Below are 18,986 nucleotides of genomic sequence, written 5' to 3'. Positions count from 1 at the left end.
TTGGTGGGGGTGGGGTGATGGGCATGGGATCCTGAGGGTCTGCTGCCCCAGCCGATCATCTGACACAGGGGGCAGAGTAACTGGCTGTGCAACCTTGACCAAGTCATTGACCTCTCTGGGTCTCAGTATATCAATCTATAAAATGCGGAGTTCTAAGCATTGTCACCCCTACCTTCCCCCTCCTGTGTTCACCTGAGGGATGACCCACTTGGAAACCTAGCATAGGTTGCTTAGCAACTAAAATCAAGGTCTTCGCTGAATAGAATGGAAAGTGGGGAGGACAGGCTAGCATGATGCTAGTTGGTGCCACAGAGCAGTCTCTTGTCTTAAGAGGCTGAGTGCTGTGACCTATCCCACCCCATCTTATCCCTCAGTCGAGGGGACTTGACACTTTAAGAGTCTTGGGATGGGGATGGAGGTGGGGGAGGGACTTGAGGAAGGCCTTCCTGAAGAGAAACCTGCCTAACGACAAAGTCAGACCTGGAGTTTCTGAGGCTAACCCTCATTGTTCTGGAAGCTACCAAAAGATGGCGGACTAGTAAGGGTCTTGGCCAAGGCCTCAGGGCCCCACTGGCCCCCAGGGAGACGCTCTGCTCCCAGTCAATCCACCTTAGTTCCACTCCCGACTCTCCTCCTGAGCCCTATACCACTTCTGCTCCTGAAGTGTGGGAACCCATGGGCCCAAGAAGAGGGAGCTTCTGAAACTACAGCCTGTCCTGACAGAATAGGGCATGGGGAAGACTGCCCTATATGGACAGATCCCCCTGCCTGCTGTGAAATTCCACGGTTAGCAACACATTCCTCTGGGTCTCAAGTGTTTGGTCTCCTTGAAATTCACTGTCACCTTAACCAAGTACAAACTCCCTGGTAAAGGAAGCCATCATCATCACCAACACCTTAGTAGGTGTGACTTTGGACTCAGGAGCGGCCACGTGCAAGGATTTCTGGGAAAGGGCACAGAGGGCAAGCAGACATGCTGGGCAGAGTTGGATAAGATACTTCTCCTAGGGGCCAAGATTTCTCCTCGGGAGAACGAGGTTCTGGGTAGTGTCCATGGAGACCGGAATCAGGGCCCTGGGGAGGTGGGCATGGGCTATGAGGATTGTGTGGCCTCCGGCTCAGGGCACAGAATCTCACACTCATGCCTACCCAATGGGCCTGTACCTCGAATCCAAGCCAACTGGATTTTAGAGAGCCTCTGTCCCAGATTCCCAGTGCCCTTGCCCTTGCCCACCCTCACCAACCTGAAGCTTATTCTAGTAGCTGCAATAATAGAAGCAGAACAGCACGGGTTTTTCTGAGCAGTGGCTATATACTGGGCGCTAGGGTGAACCTCTGCATGCCTTACATCTCCTTTAACCTTGGTGGAGGGGAGGACCCCAGACAAGCAGGCAGGCTGACTTCGAGGTACAAGAAGTACATGCTCACAGCTCAGGTGTGTCCAATTCTTCGTGACCCCATGGACCATAGCCCGCCAGGCTCCTCTGTCCATGGGGTTTTCCAGGCAAGAATATTGGAGTGGGTTGCCATTTCCTACCCCAGGGGATCTTGGGCCCCAAAGCAGGTGAGGCCCGCCCCCTCAAGCCCTTCCTCCAGGCACTCACCTGGTACAGGAGCGTGCCCCTGCCCCACTCTGGAGGGCTCCCCTTTAGGCAGTGTGTGGAATTCTAGGAGTGCTCAGGGGATTGTCTGGAGGCCAAAGACAAGCCTCCCCACTTGCTGACTGTGGATGCAGGAGCCCACAGGCTACTTCTGGGCCTGAGTGGACTGAGGAAGGGCAGGAGATGGGCAAAGCCCTTGACATCACCACAGATTTTAGCTCCAGAGCACACACTCCATGCCAGGTGATGTACTAAGTCCTGATATAGAACCTTATTTAATCGTGGTGGCACCTGAGAAATAAATACCATTATTATTTCACAGACAGGAAAAGTGAGGCACAGAGAGGTTACATACCTGGGGTTCCTAGCTAAAGGGATGGAGCTATGATTTCTAAAGGTATGCAAGTCTCCATTAGAGGGAAAATGGGAAGCAGATCAAGGTAACTGGCAAACTGGTTTTGTTAGGGGAAACACTGACTGAAACTGCCACCCTGGCCGGGTACCACAGTAACCATTTGTATGAGTTATTTTACCACAGGAGGTGCTGGTAAGAACATGGAACTAACAAGCCACCACCAACTGGAAGAATTCAGGAAAGGTCAAAAAGAAATATCACATGTTCTACCAACCTCCCAGGGTCCTCCTTGCTGGAATCCATCTTGGCTGAGCAATGCAAGTGCCACCAGGAAGAGCCCTGAGTCAGAATGATTGGCCAGAGACAACCCAGAAACTAATCCCATCACCATAAAACCCTAGACTGGGAGTCATGGGTCAGAGAAGTCCTCCTGGGTCCCCTTCCCTCTTGCTCTCCTGGGTTCCCCTACCCTACATCCCTTCCCAATAAAGTCTCTTGCTTGTCAGCACATGAATCTCCTCAGACAATTCACTTCGGAGTGTTAGATAAGAGCCACTCTTGGGCCCTGGAAGGGGTTCCCCTTCCTGCAACAGTTTGGAATCCAGGGTGGTGCCTGTGGTCAGAGGGAGGCCCCATGGCCCAAGTTCACAGAGTCCTAGTGGACCAGGTCCTATTACTTCCAGCTTCACTGACTCTGCTAGGAAAGAGACGAATGAATCAAATGGAGGCCCTGGCCCCAAAGCAGAGGGATGGACTCTTTGACCCCTCCAGGATACCCACCAGCCAGCCTGCATCTCTAGTCCATATCCCTTCCAGAGAGAGCACCCAGTCCATTACGGAGAAATAAAATCAGGGAGTGACACTTCCACTTCTGCTGAAGAGCCTGCCTTCACTTCTCTCAAAAATAAGCAGTCGTTCTTCCAAAAAAGGGAAAAACACCAAGCAAGGCTGTCAATCTCAGGCCTCAGACAAATGCAGTGAAGTTGAGGCTTCTCTCTCTTTCTCCCCCTTTCCCCCAAGTCACTTACTGTACACGCAGGCTGTCACAGGCTTTGAGATGCAAATTGCACCAAGCAGAAGGCAGCCTGAAGAACAAAGAACAATTGGAGAAAGATCTGAAAAATGGATTTGGAAAAGGTTCTCTTAATTCTTAGGGAGATGGGAGACCTCTCCACAGAGGGGAGTGAGGATGAAGATTTGGGGCTTTTTTATGGGAGAGAGAAGGATTGAGAAGCCCAGGGCTGACAATGGGGAGTGATGGGGAGGGAGTGTTATAGAAATCATGCAAGCTCCGGCTCTGGGTGAGCAAAAAAAGTCTGCTTTGATTACAGTCCTCAGCACTGAGCTTGGCACTTTCCCCTCCTTCTTTTAATATCAGGCATCACACATATTACATACGTTGACTCATGGAGCTAACCTGTCTGCCAACATTCAGGTTTGATTCCAGAGCAGTTGGGTTCGGCAATACTGCTCTAAGGGCTTGAAGGGGAGGATGCAGCCCTCTTCAGCCTGGGAAGCCCCTGCAGGGCACCACATGGTCCTTGGGGCCTGGAGGTGAGGGGCTCCCGGGACCAGCAAAGAGAAAACCCCAGCCAGGAGACGTGGCATGGTGCCTCTGGGACTGAGCCTCAGGTCAGACCCATGCCCACTTGCTGAGCACCTATTGTGTGCAGGCCCTGTACACATCAGACATCTCCCTGCCTCAGAGGCTCTCAGCTTAATCAAGGTGGTGAGCTGGACTGCAAACTCCATGCAGATGGAGATTGGTCTTGTTTCCAGTGGCATCCCCAATTCTAGAACTGTGACCGAAACAACAGGTACTCAATAAACATTTATAGGATGGACAGGTGAGTAAGCAGGTTGGCGGGTGGGTGAGTGAGTGTATAGGTGAGTGGTTGAATGAATGAAGAGATGGGTGGCTAGATGGATGGATGAGTGGATGCATGGATGGACAGATGGATGGACTAACCACGTAGAAAAGAAGCAAGCATATAGACAGTACTCTAAGCAATAGACACAAAATGCCTCAGATGGGTACTGGGATGGGGAAAGCTTCATGGAGCTGGCCTCATTGGAATTGGTCCTTGAGAGATGAGAAGGAACAGTTTTTATGTTCCGCACAGTGCCTACCAGCACACAAATGAGGACATATTTGCATAAAAGAAGGGAACGGAATGTGAGAGCTAAATTGAACTCTAGAGATCATGTGGTCCAACCCCATCACTCTGCAGAAAGGAAAACTAGGGCACAGAAAGGTGAAGTGACTCACCTAAGGTCACTCGGCAACTAAGTGGCATGGCAGAGATTCAAGTAAGGTCTGTTTGCTTCTAGAGTCTGATCTCTTAGCCCTGTCCTATGCTGCTCTCTTACTCCAGGGCTCTGCTCTGCTCACTAAGATGCCTTGTGGATTTGTGCTGCTTTTTCTGCCCCAGTCCACCTCCACCACCCAGTCCTGCCAGGCTGGGGAGACCCGGAGCAACTGTCCAACCTTGGTTAGATCTCCACCCTTGAATAGCAGAGACAGGAGAAGAAGCAAAAGGAGGCAACATTGACTGGGTTGGGGAGGGAAAATGCAGCACCCCACCCCAAGATCCAGGGGGAAATGTTCCACCACTAGATTGTTGAGATTGTGCAGACCTGAAGGGGGAAAGTAGAGGCCACAGGCGATAGGAGTGACTCCTATCTGGAGACCAAATGTAGCATCCTAATCCCAGAATTCAGTTATTTGCATTATATACAGCTAAATCTGAACCAGGGATTCCAGTTTCTGGAGAATGCAATTAATGTCCATCATTTTGATCTGCCAGTAGGATGAATAGTTAGGATGAACCTGTTCAACAGGGGCTTCCCTGGTGGTCCAGTGGTTAAGAATCTGCCTGCCAATGCAGGAGACACGGGTTCGATCCTTGGTCTGGGAAGCAAGATCCCACATGCCATGGGGCAACTAAGCTTGTGCACCACAGTTACTGAGCCCAAGCTCAAAGGCCCATAAGCTGCAACCACTGAACCTATGTGCCACAACTACTGAAGCCCACATACCCTAGAGCCCATGCTCCACAACAAAAGAAGCCACTGTAATGAGAAGTCTGCACGTTGCAACTAGAGAGTTGCTCCCACTTGCCACAACTAGAGAAAGCCTGGGCGTAGCAATGAAAATTCAGCACAGCCAAATATAAATAAATACATAAATAAAAATAGCTCCCTCCATGAACCATGGAGTTGGTTCCTCGAGCAAGGCATGGGTAGGACTCTCTCAGAGACCTCCAACCCACTGGTCCAGCAATGAGATGCCCCTTGGACATATCAGAGACAGGCCTGATGCTACTTGGGTCTCCAGTGCCAGGCATGGGGCTGGGTGCCCAGTGCACGCCCCATGACTGAAGGAGTGGTGCTCTCCTGTGCGGTCCTCTGCTCCAGGATGCCTCCCCCCACCTCTCCTTGCTGACCGAGATTGTTGCTTCTGTCCTTCAGAGACAAAGCTTTCCTACCTGTGAGCAAATACCTGTTCTCATGGCTTCCAGAAAAGATGGGCACATGAGGTGTCAGTATATCACAGGAGTTTACAAAGTACTGGCTGAATTAATGTTCAATGTTGAATTAATTCATAATGTTCATTCATTAACTCATAATTCATTAATTCATAATGTTCAATTAATGTCCAACTCCACTTGGATGTGTGGAGATGTTCAAATGATGGTAATAATAATACAAGGCACCTCTAGACACATGCCTCTTCCAAGTCCTCTTACAGAGGTGGGCCGGCATGTGGCCAGGGGAACCCTGGTTTTAAATTCTGCCACTTATGTGCTGTACAAGTCTTCAAGGAGTCTCCTGACTTTTCCAAGGCTCTGATTCATCATCTGTAAAATGGGACAAACAACTGTACTTTCATCATAGGGCTGGAGATGAGATTCAAAAAGGGCTGGTATGTGAGACCCCCAATAGCTCCCCAGAGCTGAGGACTGCTGGGTTGTAAGGAGAACCCAGACCCTTGATGTCCAGGCCAGGTTTCCTTCCTTTCTGCCATGTACCAAGTGGGTAGCAAAGTGAGTGAAGTTGCTCAGTCGTGTCCAACTCTTTGCAACCCCATATACTGTAGCCTATGAGGTTCCTCCATCCATAGGATTTTCCAGGCAAGAGTACTGGATTTGGGTTGACATTTCCTTCTCCAGGGCATCTTCCCAACCCAGGGATCAAACCCAGGTCTTCTGCATTGCAGGTAGACGCTTAACTGTCTGAGCTACCAGGGAAGCCCAAGTGGGTAGCAGGTAGCTGGCTAATGCTTAGGTGTGCCAGGCCCGGCTTCCAGTTTCAGCCTGGATGTGGAGGCGGCAGGTGGGCAGCCCTCGTGGAGTACGGCAGGAAAGTGGTGGCTTACCTGAGGAGGCCCAAGCGGTTAATCAGGCCTCTGGGCACCGTGCCTGCTCTCTGGAATATTCATAAGGCCCTCCAGCTGTGCCAGGCAATCAGGGTGCTGATTGCTCCCCCATCTGCAGCTTAACATTCCACTCCAGAGAGGACAGAGCTGGCGGCTGAATGTTAACCAGGGGAAAAACCGGCCTTCACAACAGCCGCCTGAACACGAGCCCGGGAAAGACAAATCCACCCCTTTCAGATCTGCCAGCTTGGCCAGAACTTACCCGTCCACCAGTGTCAAGGGTAGTGGAAAGTGTTTCAGGTTCAGAAATAAGTGGGTTGATTTCCGGTCTGGTTCTGCAGCCTCAGTTTCCCCAACTGTAAGATGGGGATGGTTCTACCAAACCCCCTAAACTCAACATTCAAAGAACTAAGATCAGGGCATCCAGTCCCATCACTTTATGGCACATAGATAGGGAAAAAATGGAAACAGTGACAGACTATTTTCTTGGGCTCCAAAATCACTGTGGATGGTGACTGCAGCCATGAAATTAAAAGATGCTTTCTCCTTGGAAGAAAAGCTATGACAAACCTAGATATACCTAATACAAACCTAGTGTATTAAAAAGCAGAGATATTACTTTGCCGACAAAGGTCCGTCTAGTCAAAGCTATGGTTTTTCCAATAGTCATGTATGGATATGAGGGCTGGACCATAAAGAAAGCTGAGGGCCGAAGAATTGATGTTTTTGAAAAGTGGTGTTGGAGAAGACTCTTGAGAGTCCCTTGGATAGCAAGGAGATCAAACCAGTTAATCCTAAAGGAAATCAGTCCTGAATATTCATTGCAAGAGCTGATGCTGAAACTGAACCTTCAATACTTTGGCCACTTGATGTGAAAAGCTGACTCATTGGAAAAGACCCTGATGCTGGGAAAGATTGAGGGCAGGAGGAGATGGGGAAGACAGAGGGTGAGATGGTTAGATAGCATCACTGATTCTACTTGATATGAGTTTGAGCAAACTCCAGGAGATAGTGAAGGACAGGGAAGCCTGGCATGCTACAGTCCATGGGGTTGAAAAGAGTTGGACAGAGCCACTGAAAAACAACCACCACCTAACCCCCAAGAGGGTTGATTAAGACAGAGTTTGTTGGACTGGAGTGCTAGACAAAGGCAAGCCATCATCATTGTTTGTTATTGTTGTAGGCATACTTCCTCCCCTGGGGGAAAGCTTGTCATCACAAATATTGAAGTCTCAGCAAGCTGGCTTGGGGGGAAACTGAGGAAGGAAGAGAAGCTTCTGGAAGAGTTGGCCTCAGGCTTGGCCTCAGGGTAGGTGCCAATCTTGTTATTCTCATCTGCCCCAAACCTCTCAGAGAAGCAAGAAAGGAATGGGAAGGGCATTTGACAGTAGATGGCCAAAAACTCAGAAAAGAACTACAAAAGCAGACAGCTGCCTTCTTCGTGCTCAGGAAAATAGTCTGGAGCCACGCAGGGCAGGGACAAGAGTGTGCCACTGTGAGTTCACAGTGCATGAGTAATGTCCAAGCAACGACTAGAACTCGCCAGGAAACGGCCGGAATCTTTCCTGTGTTTCTGTTGAATAATACAGGAAACTGTTTTCAGAGAGATTTCTATCTAAACCAAGAAAATAAAAAACTGGAGCTAAAATAATAGAATCTTCTCCCTAGAAAACTGACCAATGAGGAACAGTTCATATCTCCTACTGGCAGATCAGGAGGAGGTTCTGAACTGGGCATTATTGTTATTGCTGTTTGTTAGCCCTGTCTCCCCCGACTCCCCCAAGTCCAGCCAGCTCACAACGGTGGGCTCCGCCCTGAAACACAGGGGCAGGAGACTGACAGCTTTGACCCAGGCAGCTGGGGAAGGCAGGCCCCTCTCTGGGCTCAGGACTCTGTTCCACAGAGTCTCAGACACCTCTGCTCAGACCCAGGATCTGCCTTGCCCCCACCCTTCAGCCCTTCACCCTCACTCAGGGTACTTCCTGCTAGCATTTGCTCCAGCCACTTCAGAAGCACGTGTTACTCTGGGAGAAAACGTTTGACAAAAATACATAAAAGGAGGGCTGACCTGAGTCCCTACTCTGGGCTGTTTGTCTTCTGAAACCTCAGGGCTCCCTCTTTACATCAACCAGTTGTTTTTATTTCTTTTTTTCCCCCTAAAGTATGAAACATTGTGCTCATCTAAGATACATTTAGAAGATATAGTTAAGGAAAAAGAAAAAAAATGCAAGAGCACTCATGATGCCAATACTCAGAAACAACCACTTTTAAACCAGTAGGTGTATATAGAAAGTGAAGTCGCTCAGTTATGTCCGACTCTTTGCAACCCCATGGACTGTAGCCCACCAGGCTCCTCTGGCCATGGAATTCTTCAGCCCATAATACTGGAGTGGGTAGCCATTCTCTTCTCTAGGGGATCTTCTCAACCTGGAGATCGGACCCAGGTTTCTGCATTTCAGGCGGATTCTTTACCATCTGAGCCACCAGGGAAGCCCATATATTTTCCCAGTCTTTTCCAAAAAGGTGGATGGCCACATAGATATAATTTAATAGGATTAATTAGATTTTACCTTTTTTTTCAAGCTAACAGTAGGTGATAAAATTTTCTTATTAAATATTCCACTGCATTGGTGGTTCTTGAAGTGTGGTCTGGGGACCCCTGGGGATCCCCAAGACTTTTTCAGGGAGTCTGTTGGGTTAAAACTATTTTCATAATAATAGGAGACATTATTTGCCTTTTCACTCTTGTTCTCTCAGGAGTATACAGTGAAGTTTTCCAGAGGTATATGACGTTTGATATCTCAGCAGGCTGAATGTAGAAGCAGATATGCAAATTCAACCATCTTTTATTAAGTCAGATTAATTTAAAGAGATTTGTAAAAGTGTAGAACAATGTAATTCTCAACTTTTTTGAAAATATAATAACTTTTCATAAAATACAGTTTTTTGTGAGGATGTGAAATGGGTTTATTATTAGGCAAATAACAAATGCATATTTTTGAAATTCCTTCATTTTTATTTTGGATATGCTAAATATATTTTTAAAAATTTTATTTATATACTAATCATTTATTTTTGGCTGAACTGGGTCTTCATTGCTGCGGGCTTTCTCTAGTTACAGTGAGCAGGGGCTACTCTCTAGTTGTGGTGTGCAGGCTTCTCATTGCAGTGGCTTCTCTTGTGATGGAGCACGGGCTCTAGGTATTCGGGTTTCAGTCACTGCAGCACATGGGATCAGTAGCTGCAGCTCACGGGCTCTAGGGCACAGGCTCAATAGTTGTGGCACAGGGGCTTAGTCACTCTGAAGCATATGGGATCCTCCTAGACCAGGGATCGAACCCATGTCTCCTGCATTGGCAGGTGGATTCTTTATCATCAGGGAAGCCCCCTGAATATGCTAAATATTAATAGGTATATAGCTATATAAGCAAAAGCTCTTTGGGGTCCTCAATAATCTTTAAGAGCATAAGGTGTTTCTGAGGTTAAACACTTGAGAACAACTACTCTACATCAGCACCTCTGGTGACTGTATAGCACCACTTTGTGTGGATGGCCCCGAATTTGTTCACCCATTTCTTTACTGATGGATCTGCAGGTTGCTTCCAATTTTCACTGTTACGAAGTTCAGTTCAGTTCAGTCGCTCAGTCGTGCCCGACCCTTTGCGACCCCATGAATTGCAGCACGCCAGGCCTCTCTGTCCATCACCAACTCCTGGAGTCTACCCAAACCCATGTCCATCGAGTCAGTGATGCCATCCAACCATCTCATCCTCTGTCGTCCCCTTCTCCTCCCGCCCCCAATCCTACCCAGCAACAGGGTCTTTTCCAAGGAGTCAACCCTTCGCATGAGGTGGCCAAAGTATTGGAGTTTCAGCTTCAACATCAGACCTTCCAATAAACAACCAGGATTGATCTCTTTTAGGATGGATTGATTGGATCTCCTTGCAGTCCAAGGGACTCTCAAGAGTCTTCTCCAACACCACAGTTCAAAAGCATCAATTCTGCGGTGCTCAGCTTTCTTCACCGTCCAACTCTCACATCCATACATGACCACTGGAAAAACCATAGCCTTGACTAGACAGACTTTTGTTGGCAAAGTAATGTCTCTGCTTTTAAACATGCTATCTAGGTTGGCCATAACCTTCCTTCCAAGGAGTAAGCGTCTTTTAATTTCATGGCTGCAGTCACCATCAGCAGTGATTCTGCAGCCCAAAAAAATAAAGTCTGACACTGTTTCCACTGTTTCCCCATCTATTTCCCATGGAGTGATGGGACCAGATGCCATGATCTTAGTTTTCTGAACGTTGAGCTTTAAGCCAACTTTTTCACTCTCCTCCTTCACCTTCATCAAGAGGCTCTTTAGTTCTTCTTCACTTTCTGCCATAAGGGTGGTGTCATCCACATATCTGAGGTTATTGATATTTCTCCTGGCAATCTTGATTCCAGCTTGTGTTTCTTCCAGCCCAGCGTTTCTCATGATGTACTCTGCATAGAAGTTAAATAAGCAGGGTGACAATATACAGCCTTGACGTACTCCTTTTCCTATTTGGAACCAGTCTGTTGTTCCATGTCCAGTCCTAACTGTCACTTCCTGACCTGCATACAGGTTTCTCAAGAGACAGGTCAGATGGTCTGGTATTCCCATCTCTTTCAGAATTTTCCACAGTTTATTGTGATCCACACAGTCAAAGGCTTTGGCATAGTCAATAAAGCAGAAATAGATGTTTTTCTGGAACTCTCTTGCTTTTTCGATGATCCAGTGGATATTGGCAATTTGATCTCTGGTTCCTCTGCCTTTTCTAAAACCAGCTTGAACATCTGTTGCGAAAGTGCCACACAAATCCTTGAGTACCTGGGACTTCTCTGGCAGTCCAGTGGTTAAGACTCTGTGCTTCTACAGTAGGGGGCAGGGTTTCGATTCCTGATGCGAGAACTAAGATCTCACATACCACATGCCATGTGCAGTGTGGCCCAAAACCCCACCACCACCAACAGAAAGCAAATGGCAACCCACTCAAGTACTCTTGCTCCCATAGACAGATGTAGCCTGGCGGGCTACAGTCCATGGGCTCACAAGACTTGGACATGACTGAGTGACTAAACAAACAAACAAAATACCACCACTACCAAACAAACAAAAAAACCCCAACACCACCCCCCTTCAAAAAACAGATCGAGTACCTATATAGAGTGAAAACTTCCTGAAATGAAAGAAAACAAGAGAAACCAATTGGGAGACTGAGCCATTACTATTTGTCTGTTATTAAATTAAACAAAATATATCACAGGATATGAACAAACAAAGTTGAAAGACTATGTGTACACTGAATATATATGTATGTGTACAGATATATATGCTCCCCAAAGAGAAACTTATGCTCTTTAAAGAGCCCTTTTTTCCCTTGCTGTCCATGAAGTGTTTACAGAAGCTGACTATATTCTAGAGCAGAGTTACAGACAACATGAAAGTTTTTGGTACCATTACATAAATGGAGAGGAGTTTAGAAACTTCCAAGCAATTTGAGAGAGAAATTTTATTTCTCTAGAAAATAATTTAAAACAATGATGCTTGCAAAAAAATGAGTACAAAAATGCTGCAAACTTTAAAAAAAATATATGCTTGAGAGTATTTCTGTAGAATACATTCCTAGAAGTGAAATCACTGGGCCAATGGACACATCTTTAAATGTTACCAGATATTGCCAAGTTACCTCTGTTTACACCTCACCAAGAGTAAGATGTAAGTACATCAAATGCTCTGAGAGCATATTTGAGTGCCCGCCCTCACATTTTTGGCAACACCAAAGATTATGACTCTTTTAAATCTTTTTTTACTTAGTAGGCTAAAAGATATATTCTGTCTTCTATAAATTGCTTATTCATATCCTTTTCCCATTTTCTATTGGGTCCTCTTACTGATTTTTCTTAACTCTTTACATATATATATATTTATATATATCCTGGACGTGCAACTTTTGTCTATTGTATATTACAAATATTGTACTCAATTACGTCACCTGCCTTTTAATTTTGCTTACATGTCTCACTAGAGTACAAAAATTATCTTTAAAATTTTTATTATAAATTTATTCTAATCTACTAATCATTTCCTTTATGGTTTTATGGATTCTTAACTAGCTTAGGAAGCCTTTCCCTGTTTTGTGATTTTAAAAATACTCTCCATTTCCCTCTAATACCCTTGCAGATTTTATCTTTCTTTTTTAATGTTTAGATTGAAATATTGAAACATTCCATCTGGAATTAATTTTTGTTTTGTTATGGTGTGAGGCATTGACTGTTGACCTTTGCAAACCATGTAGTGGAGTATGGCAAGGTGCCAGCAATGGACTTGAGCCCCAGTAAGAACCAGCCCATGTGTTTCTAGGGAACTGCAAGCCTGCCTGCTGCAGCTGGAGGTGAGCTGGTCCCTGCGTGGTCAAATATCTGAGTCCATCTGGTTCAGGAGGGGAGACAAGCTACATTTCAGAATCCTTCCTAATGGGATAGAGGTGCTGTGGGCATCTGCAAAGTCAACAGGGAGAGCTGATAACACTTCCAAGAAAGTACTAGAACATGTTTACCAGGTTGTTTGGTTCTCAAAGAGCTTTCTGCCCATCACCCTCTCAATGCCAACATCATTATGGAAGTGGAAGGGGATTTAAGAGGTCCACTTTACCATTACAGGAAAATAAGATGCAGAGAGGTTAAGTGACACACCCAAGGTCACACTCCTGGTGAGTGGCAGAGACCAACCAGAACCTAGATGTCCTGCTTCCAAGTCCACAGCTCCTCAGCCATCTCCGTGCATCAGGCTCCGTGTCACTGTCACTGGGGCTTCCCTCTTCCATGGAAGGGAGGGTCTGGCCTAAGGCTTTCCCAAATCTGAGCCCCCACCACTGTGGGCAGGTGAGACTGGAAAAACCCATTCTCCCCCACCAGCTGACAGAGGCTTTCCAGTCCCAAGGCCTTCTTGGGCACGTACCTCCTCCTCTCCCCAAGCATTTGGCGGAGGATGGGAGAGGAGATGAGTCAGGCCGGGGAGGGAGAGCTCAGCCATAAACAAGCGGGACTGACAGCGAGCGCTTTCTCCCAGGCAGAGGCACGTGACCTCCCACGGGCCTCCGGGGACTCCGCCTGATGGCAGAGCTTCAAAATTTCATGATTGAGGGTCTGCAGACTGAATTTGCTAGATTCACGAAGGCGGCCACAGAAGGGAAGAAGCTTTTAGAGAGGAGGTGGGGGATGAGAAAGAAGGTAAATTATTCCTAGTCCCTCAGTGAAGAGCTTGAAATGTTATTTTTAATGGGTGTGTCATTTTTGCAGATGCCCGCCCAGTGTGGTTACACTGGATCTTTAGCTCCTCCAGCTCCAGAACTAAAGGACACTCAGGAAGGACAATCGTAGAGCCGGATCTAGCCTGGAGATCAGATGATCCAATCTCTCAGGGTTAGTGGGAAGCCAGGGAACCCCAAAGCAAGTAACTTGTCCAAGTTGGGGGGTTCTAGGAACAGATCTCAGTCCACCTGGAGAAACATGTTCTCTCCTGGACATTCTTCAGGTCCCCCAGCTGCACCTGTCTTGGTGACTCTTGGGGAGAACTTTGGGGAAAGTACAGCCACTGGACACATAATGAAAAAGTAAAAGGTAGGGGGCAGGGAGACATAGGGCAACAGGCCCAAGAGTGACCAAGCGGGGTTTCTCTCCGCCCTGGGGCAGCAGCCAGGCCTAAGGAGGTGTGGAGGGCCTACCTGTTCCAGGGGGATGACGAGGAAGGAGCCGCCCCCCGCACTCTCAGTGACGATGGCCAAGAAGCGGGCGTTGACAGCACAGAAATGGTTATCGTGCACATTCTTGGTGATGGGGATGCCGTCAAAGCAGTGCTCCCGGTTGGCCACCTTCCCGTAGACGTTCCGGAACTTGGAGCTGCGGTACTGCGGACGCCAGGACATCTGTGAGAGGCCAGGAGAGACAAGCGTCAGGCCAGACTGTCCCTGAGGAGCTGAGCTGGGCACGGGCGGGAGGGAAGCTGCTCTCCAGAATTTAGGAGGTGAAGAAAGCCTGGTGCCTGCCCTCGGGAGGCAGAAGGGGAGGGACCTCCAAGAATCGGATGCCTGGCCCTGTGCAGGAGGACTTACTCTTTCAATAAAGTCCCCCAAGAGCAAAGACTTGCACGAGGGCACTCACCCATTTCTTCGTTCAGTATACCCGCCCACACCACCTTTCAGAAAGGATGGGGGAGCCTTTCACTTCCAAGGGATGTGCCATGTGATAGAGCCGACCATCCATCCAAAACATGTCTGGGCTGCCTCTTGCGTGTCAGAAACTGTGCTTAATTTAGTATGGGACGTGCAGACAGAGGAGGCTGGGTGTTCACAGAGACAGAGAACACTTCTGATGATGAGGAGATGGGGAGGAAGACGGCCCCTCTATGTGCAACAAGGCAAATGACCCTCCTCTGATTGTCTCTAGGGCTTCTAACACACAAGTACACCCCAGAAATCTCAGTCCTATACATCATCATCAGGCCCAGAGAGGTTAAGTGACTTGTCCAAAGCCACACAGCTAATGAGTAGGGCCAGGGACACAAGTCTCCTGACTGGAAATCTGAGACTCTGCTATGCCAGATTACTCTTTGGAGCAAGGTTTCTCCATGTGTGACCCACAGGTCACTTGTATTAAAAATCTTCCGGGATGGGGGAGGTTTCTAAGCCTCCCATATCATTTGTTAGAAATGCTGATTCCTGGGTGCCAATCCAGACCTACTGAACCCAATATATTGGGAATGGGGCCCAGACATAGGTATTTTAATCCAGCTTTCCTGCTCCAGTGAGACAGAAATGCACTGAAGTTTGAGAGCCCTTGTTCTAGAGAATGGAATGGTACCCCTCCTCACCCCTCACTGCCCACCATCCACGAGACAGAGTCCAACCGACCAGCCAGCCCCTACTGCATGTGTGTCCCGTGCCAGGCACTGCAGAGAACACAGATGTGCACAAACGGATGTGCAGGTGAAGGACAGGATGGGCAGCCCACCGTGGAGTTCAGCTTTGCTGTAGGATGGCGCCTCCTATGGGAAACCCTACGAATGGGCACCATGGCAGGTAGAGCCCAAATGGGTGCTCTCCTGGCAGACAGGCAATCCAAGCTCAAAGTACCCAGCTGGGGTCTAGCATTCAGTAGGAGCTCAATAAGCGTTTTATAAATGTGAACACGTGGGCTTCTCTGGTGGCTCAGTGGTAAAGAATTTGCCTGCCAATGCAGGAGTCATGGGTTCGATCCCTAGTCCAGGAAGATCCCACATGCTGCAGAGCAACTAACCCAGGGAGCCACAACTACTGAAGTCTGCACACTCTGGAGCCTGTGCCCGGCAACAGGAGAAGCCACTGCAATAAGAAGCCCGTGCACCACAATGAAGAATAGGCCCTACGTGCCACAGCTAGAGAAAAGTCTGCACAGCAACGAAGATCCAGCACAGCCAAAAATAAACGTTTAAAATTGTAAAAAAAAAATGTGAACATATTTCTGACCCGACTCTGCCATTATCTGCCATCATCCACCCACTGCTCTTCCTGTCCAGTCTCTCGATATGCCTTGAGTCTCCCAACCCATCTCAGGACAGAAATTTCTTCAGATGAAATTCCCAAGGGGATGGATGGCAAAAGGAAATAACTGCCACGGAATCAGGAAACCAACCCTGGGAATTTGCCTGAAAACTGAACTTTGCATTTGATTTAAATAAAGCCAGGATCTCAGACACAAAGGCCTCTTTATTGAAGGAAGAAGTTCAGATCCAATGAGGAGAATCCCAGGGATTCTTCAGGCAAACCCTCTTCCTGCCAGCTCTCTGTCCTCTACTCCCTCAGGCCACTGCCCCCACCTCCACGCCTCCCCACCTCCCAGCCTCTGCCCACACTGTACCTCTTCCCACCTGCCTTCTCCTCTCTCTGCTGAGTTCTGCCCATGACCATTCATGACAAAGTCCTGCTGGAGAGGCAAGCACACTTTGGCTCTGTGACCTTAGGCAAGCCCCTTCTGACCTGATCCTCAACAGGATTACATCAGTGATGCCCTGATTGCAGCCCCAGGTAGTCACTATCATGTTCCTCTACATGAGATGAAGTTTTTAATTTTACTAGTCAGGTGCTTATTTTTAATTTATTTTTTACAGATGTTTTTATTGTGGGCCACTTTTTTTTTAAAGTTTTTTTTTAAATTGAATTTGTTATAATATTGCTTTTGTTTTATGTTTTGTTTTTTTGGCTGCAAGGCTTGTGGCATCTTATCTCCCCAACCAGGGGTCGAACCCGTACCCTCTGCATTGGAAGGCAAAGGCTTAACCACTGGACTGCAGGGAAGTCCTTCATGTGTTTATGTTAATTTGAATTAGAAAAAACATGTATGCCAAATCCGCGATTTCACAGATACTAGTGCTAAGAAAGCTAAGTTTAAAAATAATGAATTAATTCAAAAAAAATACATTATGAAAAATATAGTATGGGTGGTACATGGTCCTGGCAGAAATTTTGTCTCATATGTGAGTACTGGCAATCACTCTGTCTCTTTCAGGTAGAACATTCTAGATTCCACAGTCCTCCCAAAGAGAAAGGAGCCTGCTCATTCCAATCTCCTGTTCCTTGTAGGCGCAGATCTGGTCTGGAAGGCCTTTGCCCTTTTCTGTGCCCTGCCCAACCTTCAAGGCCTGACTTGAATCTCACTGCCCTTCCAAAAGTCCAGCAGAGAGAATCTCTGTTGGGATCAGCCCCAGCCTGCATCCAGGGAAAAGCAGAGAGCATCCTGCAGCAAGCCTGGCACTGGCCTCTCCCCCATCAGTTGCTAGACTGGGGCTGATCTCTCTGCAGGACCTTTGGAAGGATTAGGGGAAGGAGGCCAGGGGGCCCTTATCATTGGACCTGTACCTTCACCCCGCATGAAGCCACAGCGAGCATGCCTGGCAGAGTGCTGGACTGGGAGTCTGCATTTCTGGATTTTCCCTCCCCATTCCAACTCCTACTAGCCTCGGAAAAACAATTTGCCTCCTTGAGATGTTCTAAAACAAGAACCATAGTTTCTGACTTTATGTGGTTACTTTAAGAATCAAAATGAGATATGTAGATACAAGATCCCATCCAAGGTAAGATCACACCACTGCTCCTGTAGGCCCAGTCGATCGAGAGGTGTCTGGAAAGCGTCAGACACAGGCCCCGAGTTCAGATATCTTAGGAGCCTTTGGAGGAGATGAAATCAATGCTTGAAAAGTAGTGAGAGGCCAGGGAAGCAGAGGGCACTGGGGTAGGCTTCACGGAGGAGGGGGCATCTGCCAGCATGGGACAGTGAGAGAGCCCAAGGCACTGTCCACAGTCCCCCGAGAGGTGGCAGTTACGATGTCCTTGTGGTACAGAATGGGAAACAGACCCAGCCCAAGTCGGGCAGTGAACACGCACAGGATTCAATGGGACCTCCTCTGACTCTGCAGACCTGATTATGTTTTTTCCAACTTCTTATTATAAAATACTTCAAAAAACAAAAATGGTTGAGAGCCTGGTACAGTAATCACCCACCACCTAGGTTCATTCGCATTAACATTTTGTCACAATCCTTTTCCTCTTTGTGTGCCTGTCTTTCTTCCTTTTTTTTCAGTTTTGTGGAATTAGTTGAAACGAAGCTGCCAGCATCATGACTCCTGCCCGCTTATTACATCAGCCTGCATTTCCTACAAAGGAGGACAGTTTCCTACGTGAGCATATCAACATTACCACATCTAAGAAAATTAACAATTCCTCAATACCAGCTAACACCCAGCCAATATTCAAAATTCTTCAAAATACCTTTTACAGGGGCTTCCCCAGCGGTCCAGTGGTTAAGACTCCATGCTCGCACTGCAGGAGGCAAGAGTTTGATCCCTGGTCAGAGAACTAAGACCCACATGCCATGCTGTATGGCCTTAAAAACCAAAGAAATGCCTTTTGCAGCTATTCCATATTTTGAACCAGGACTGCGAACTGTGTTGTTCCCATGTATTTCATTTGGTTGTGATCTCTCTTTTGCCTCCTTTAAATCTAGAACACTCCCATTACTTTTTTTTTTTTTTAATTTAAAGTGACACTGACTTTTTAAACACACCAAGTCAGTTGTCTTAGAAAACGTCCTAGTGAGGGACTTCCCCAGTGGTCCAGTGGTTTGGACTTCACCTTCTGGCACAGGGAGTGTGGGTTTGATCTCTGGGTGAGAAGATCCCAGATGCCTTGGGGCTAAAAAACCAAACCATAAAACAGAAGCAATGTCGTAACAAATTCAATAAAGACTTTAAAACACAGAAGAAGAAGAAAATGTCCTGGCGATTTGTCTCATGTTGCTTTGTGGTCTCTTCAAAGCCATTCTTGGATTCCCTATAAAGCTGAGGAGTCAGACGTAAAGTTTGATACAATTCACATTAAAGATGCCCCTGTTATTAATCTCTGGGTTGGGTGGGGGTGAGCATATGGAGGAAGGGACAGAGGGAACTTGTGGGCACGCACCTGGTTGAGCTGGTGGCAGTGAGGGCAGCTGGCCAGTGCCAAGCATATGTTCTGTAGGGTAGTGAACAGACAGCTGGAGGACCTGGGAGGCCAGATCAGGCACTGGCAGACACTGTGGGCCAAAGCGGAGCATCCAG

At 47.5% G+C, this 18,986-nt stretch overlaps 1 protein-coding gene across 2 annotated transcripts in view; it reads right to left on the bottom strand.

The window, feature by feature from the left end:
- Window positions 1–18,986, bottom strand: part of CORO2B (coronin 2B) — a 147,956-nt gene that overhangs the window by 58,054 nt on the left and 70,916 nt on the right. The window contains exons 1-2 of one of the 2 annotated variants that reach the window (XM_081505860.1): window positions 14,519–14,661; window positions 14,083–14,283 (exon numbers count right to left, since the gene is read on the bottom strand). In XM_081505860.1, the coding sequence (XP_081361986.1) occupies window positions 14,083–14,283 (201 nt within the window). In that variant the 5' untranslated portion in view covers window positions 14,519–14,661. Of the gene's footprint in view, window positions 1–14,082; window positions 14,284–14,518; window positions 14,662–18,986 lie in introns of those variants that run through there. The other variant, XM_081505859.1, reaches the window with a different exon arrangement.

Source organism: Giraffa tippelskirchi, chromosome 7, assembly GCF_054371585.1.
Source record: "Giraffa tippelskirchi isolate mGirTip1 chromosome 7, T2T-mGirTip1v1.2.pri, whole genome shotgun sequence".
NCBI lineage: Eukaryota > Metazoa > Chordata > Mammalia > Artiodactyla > Giraffidae > Giraffa > Giraffa tippelskirchi.
The sequence above is the reverse complement of the archived record's forward strand: the minus strand, read 5'-3'. Positions and strand labels throughout refer to the sequence as shown.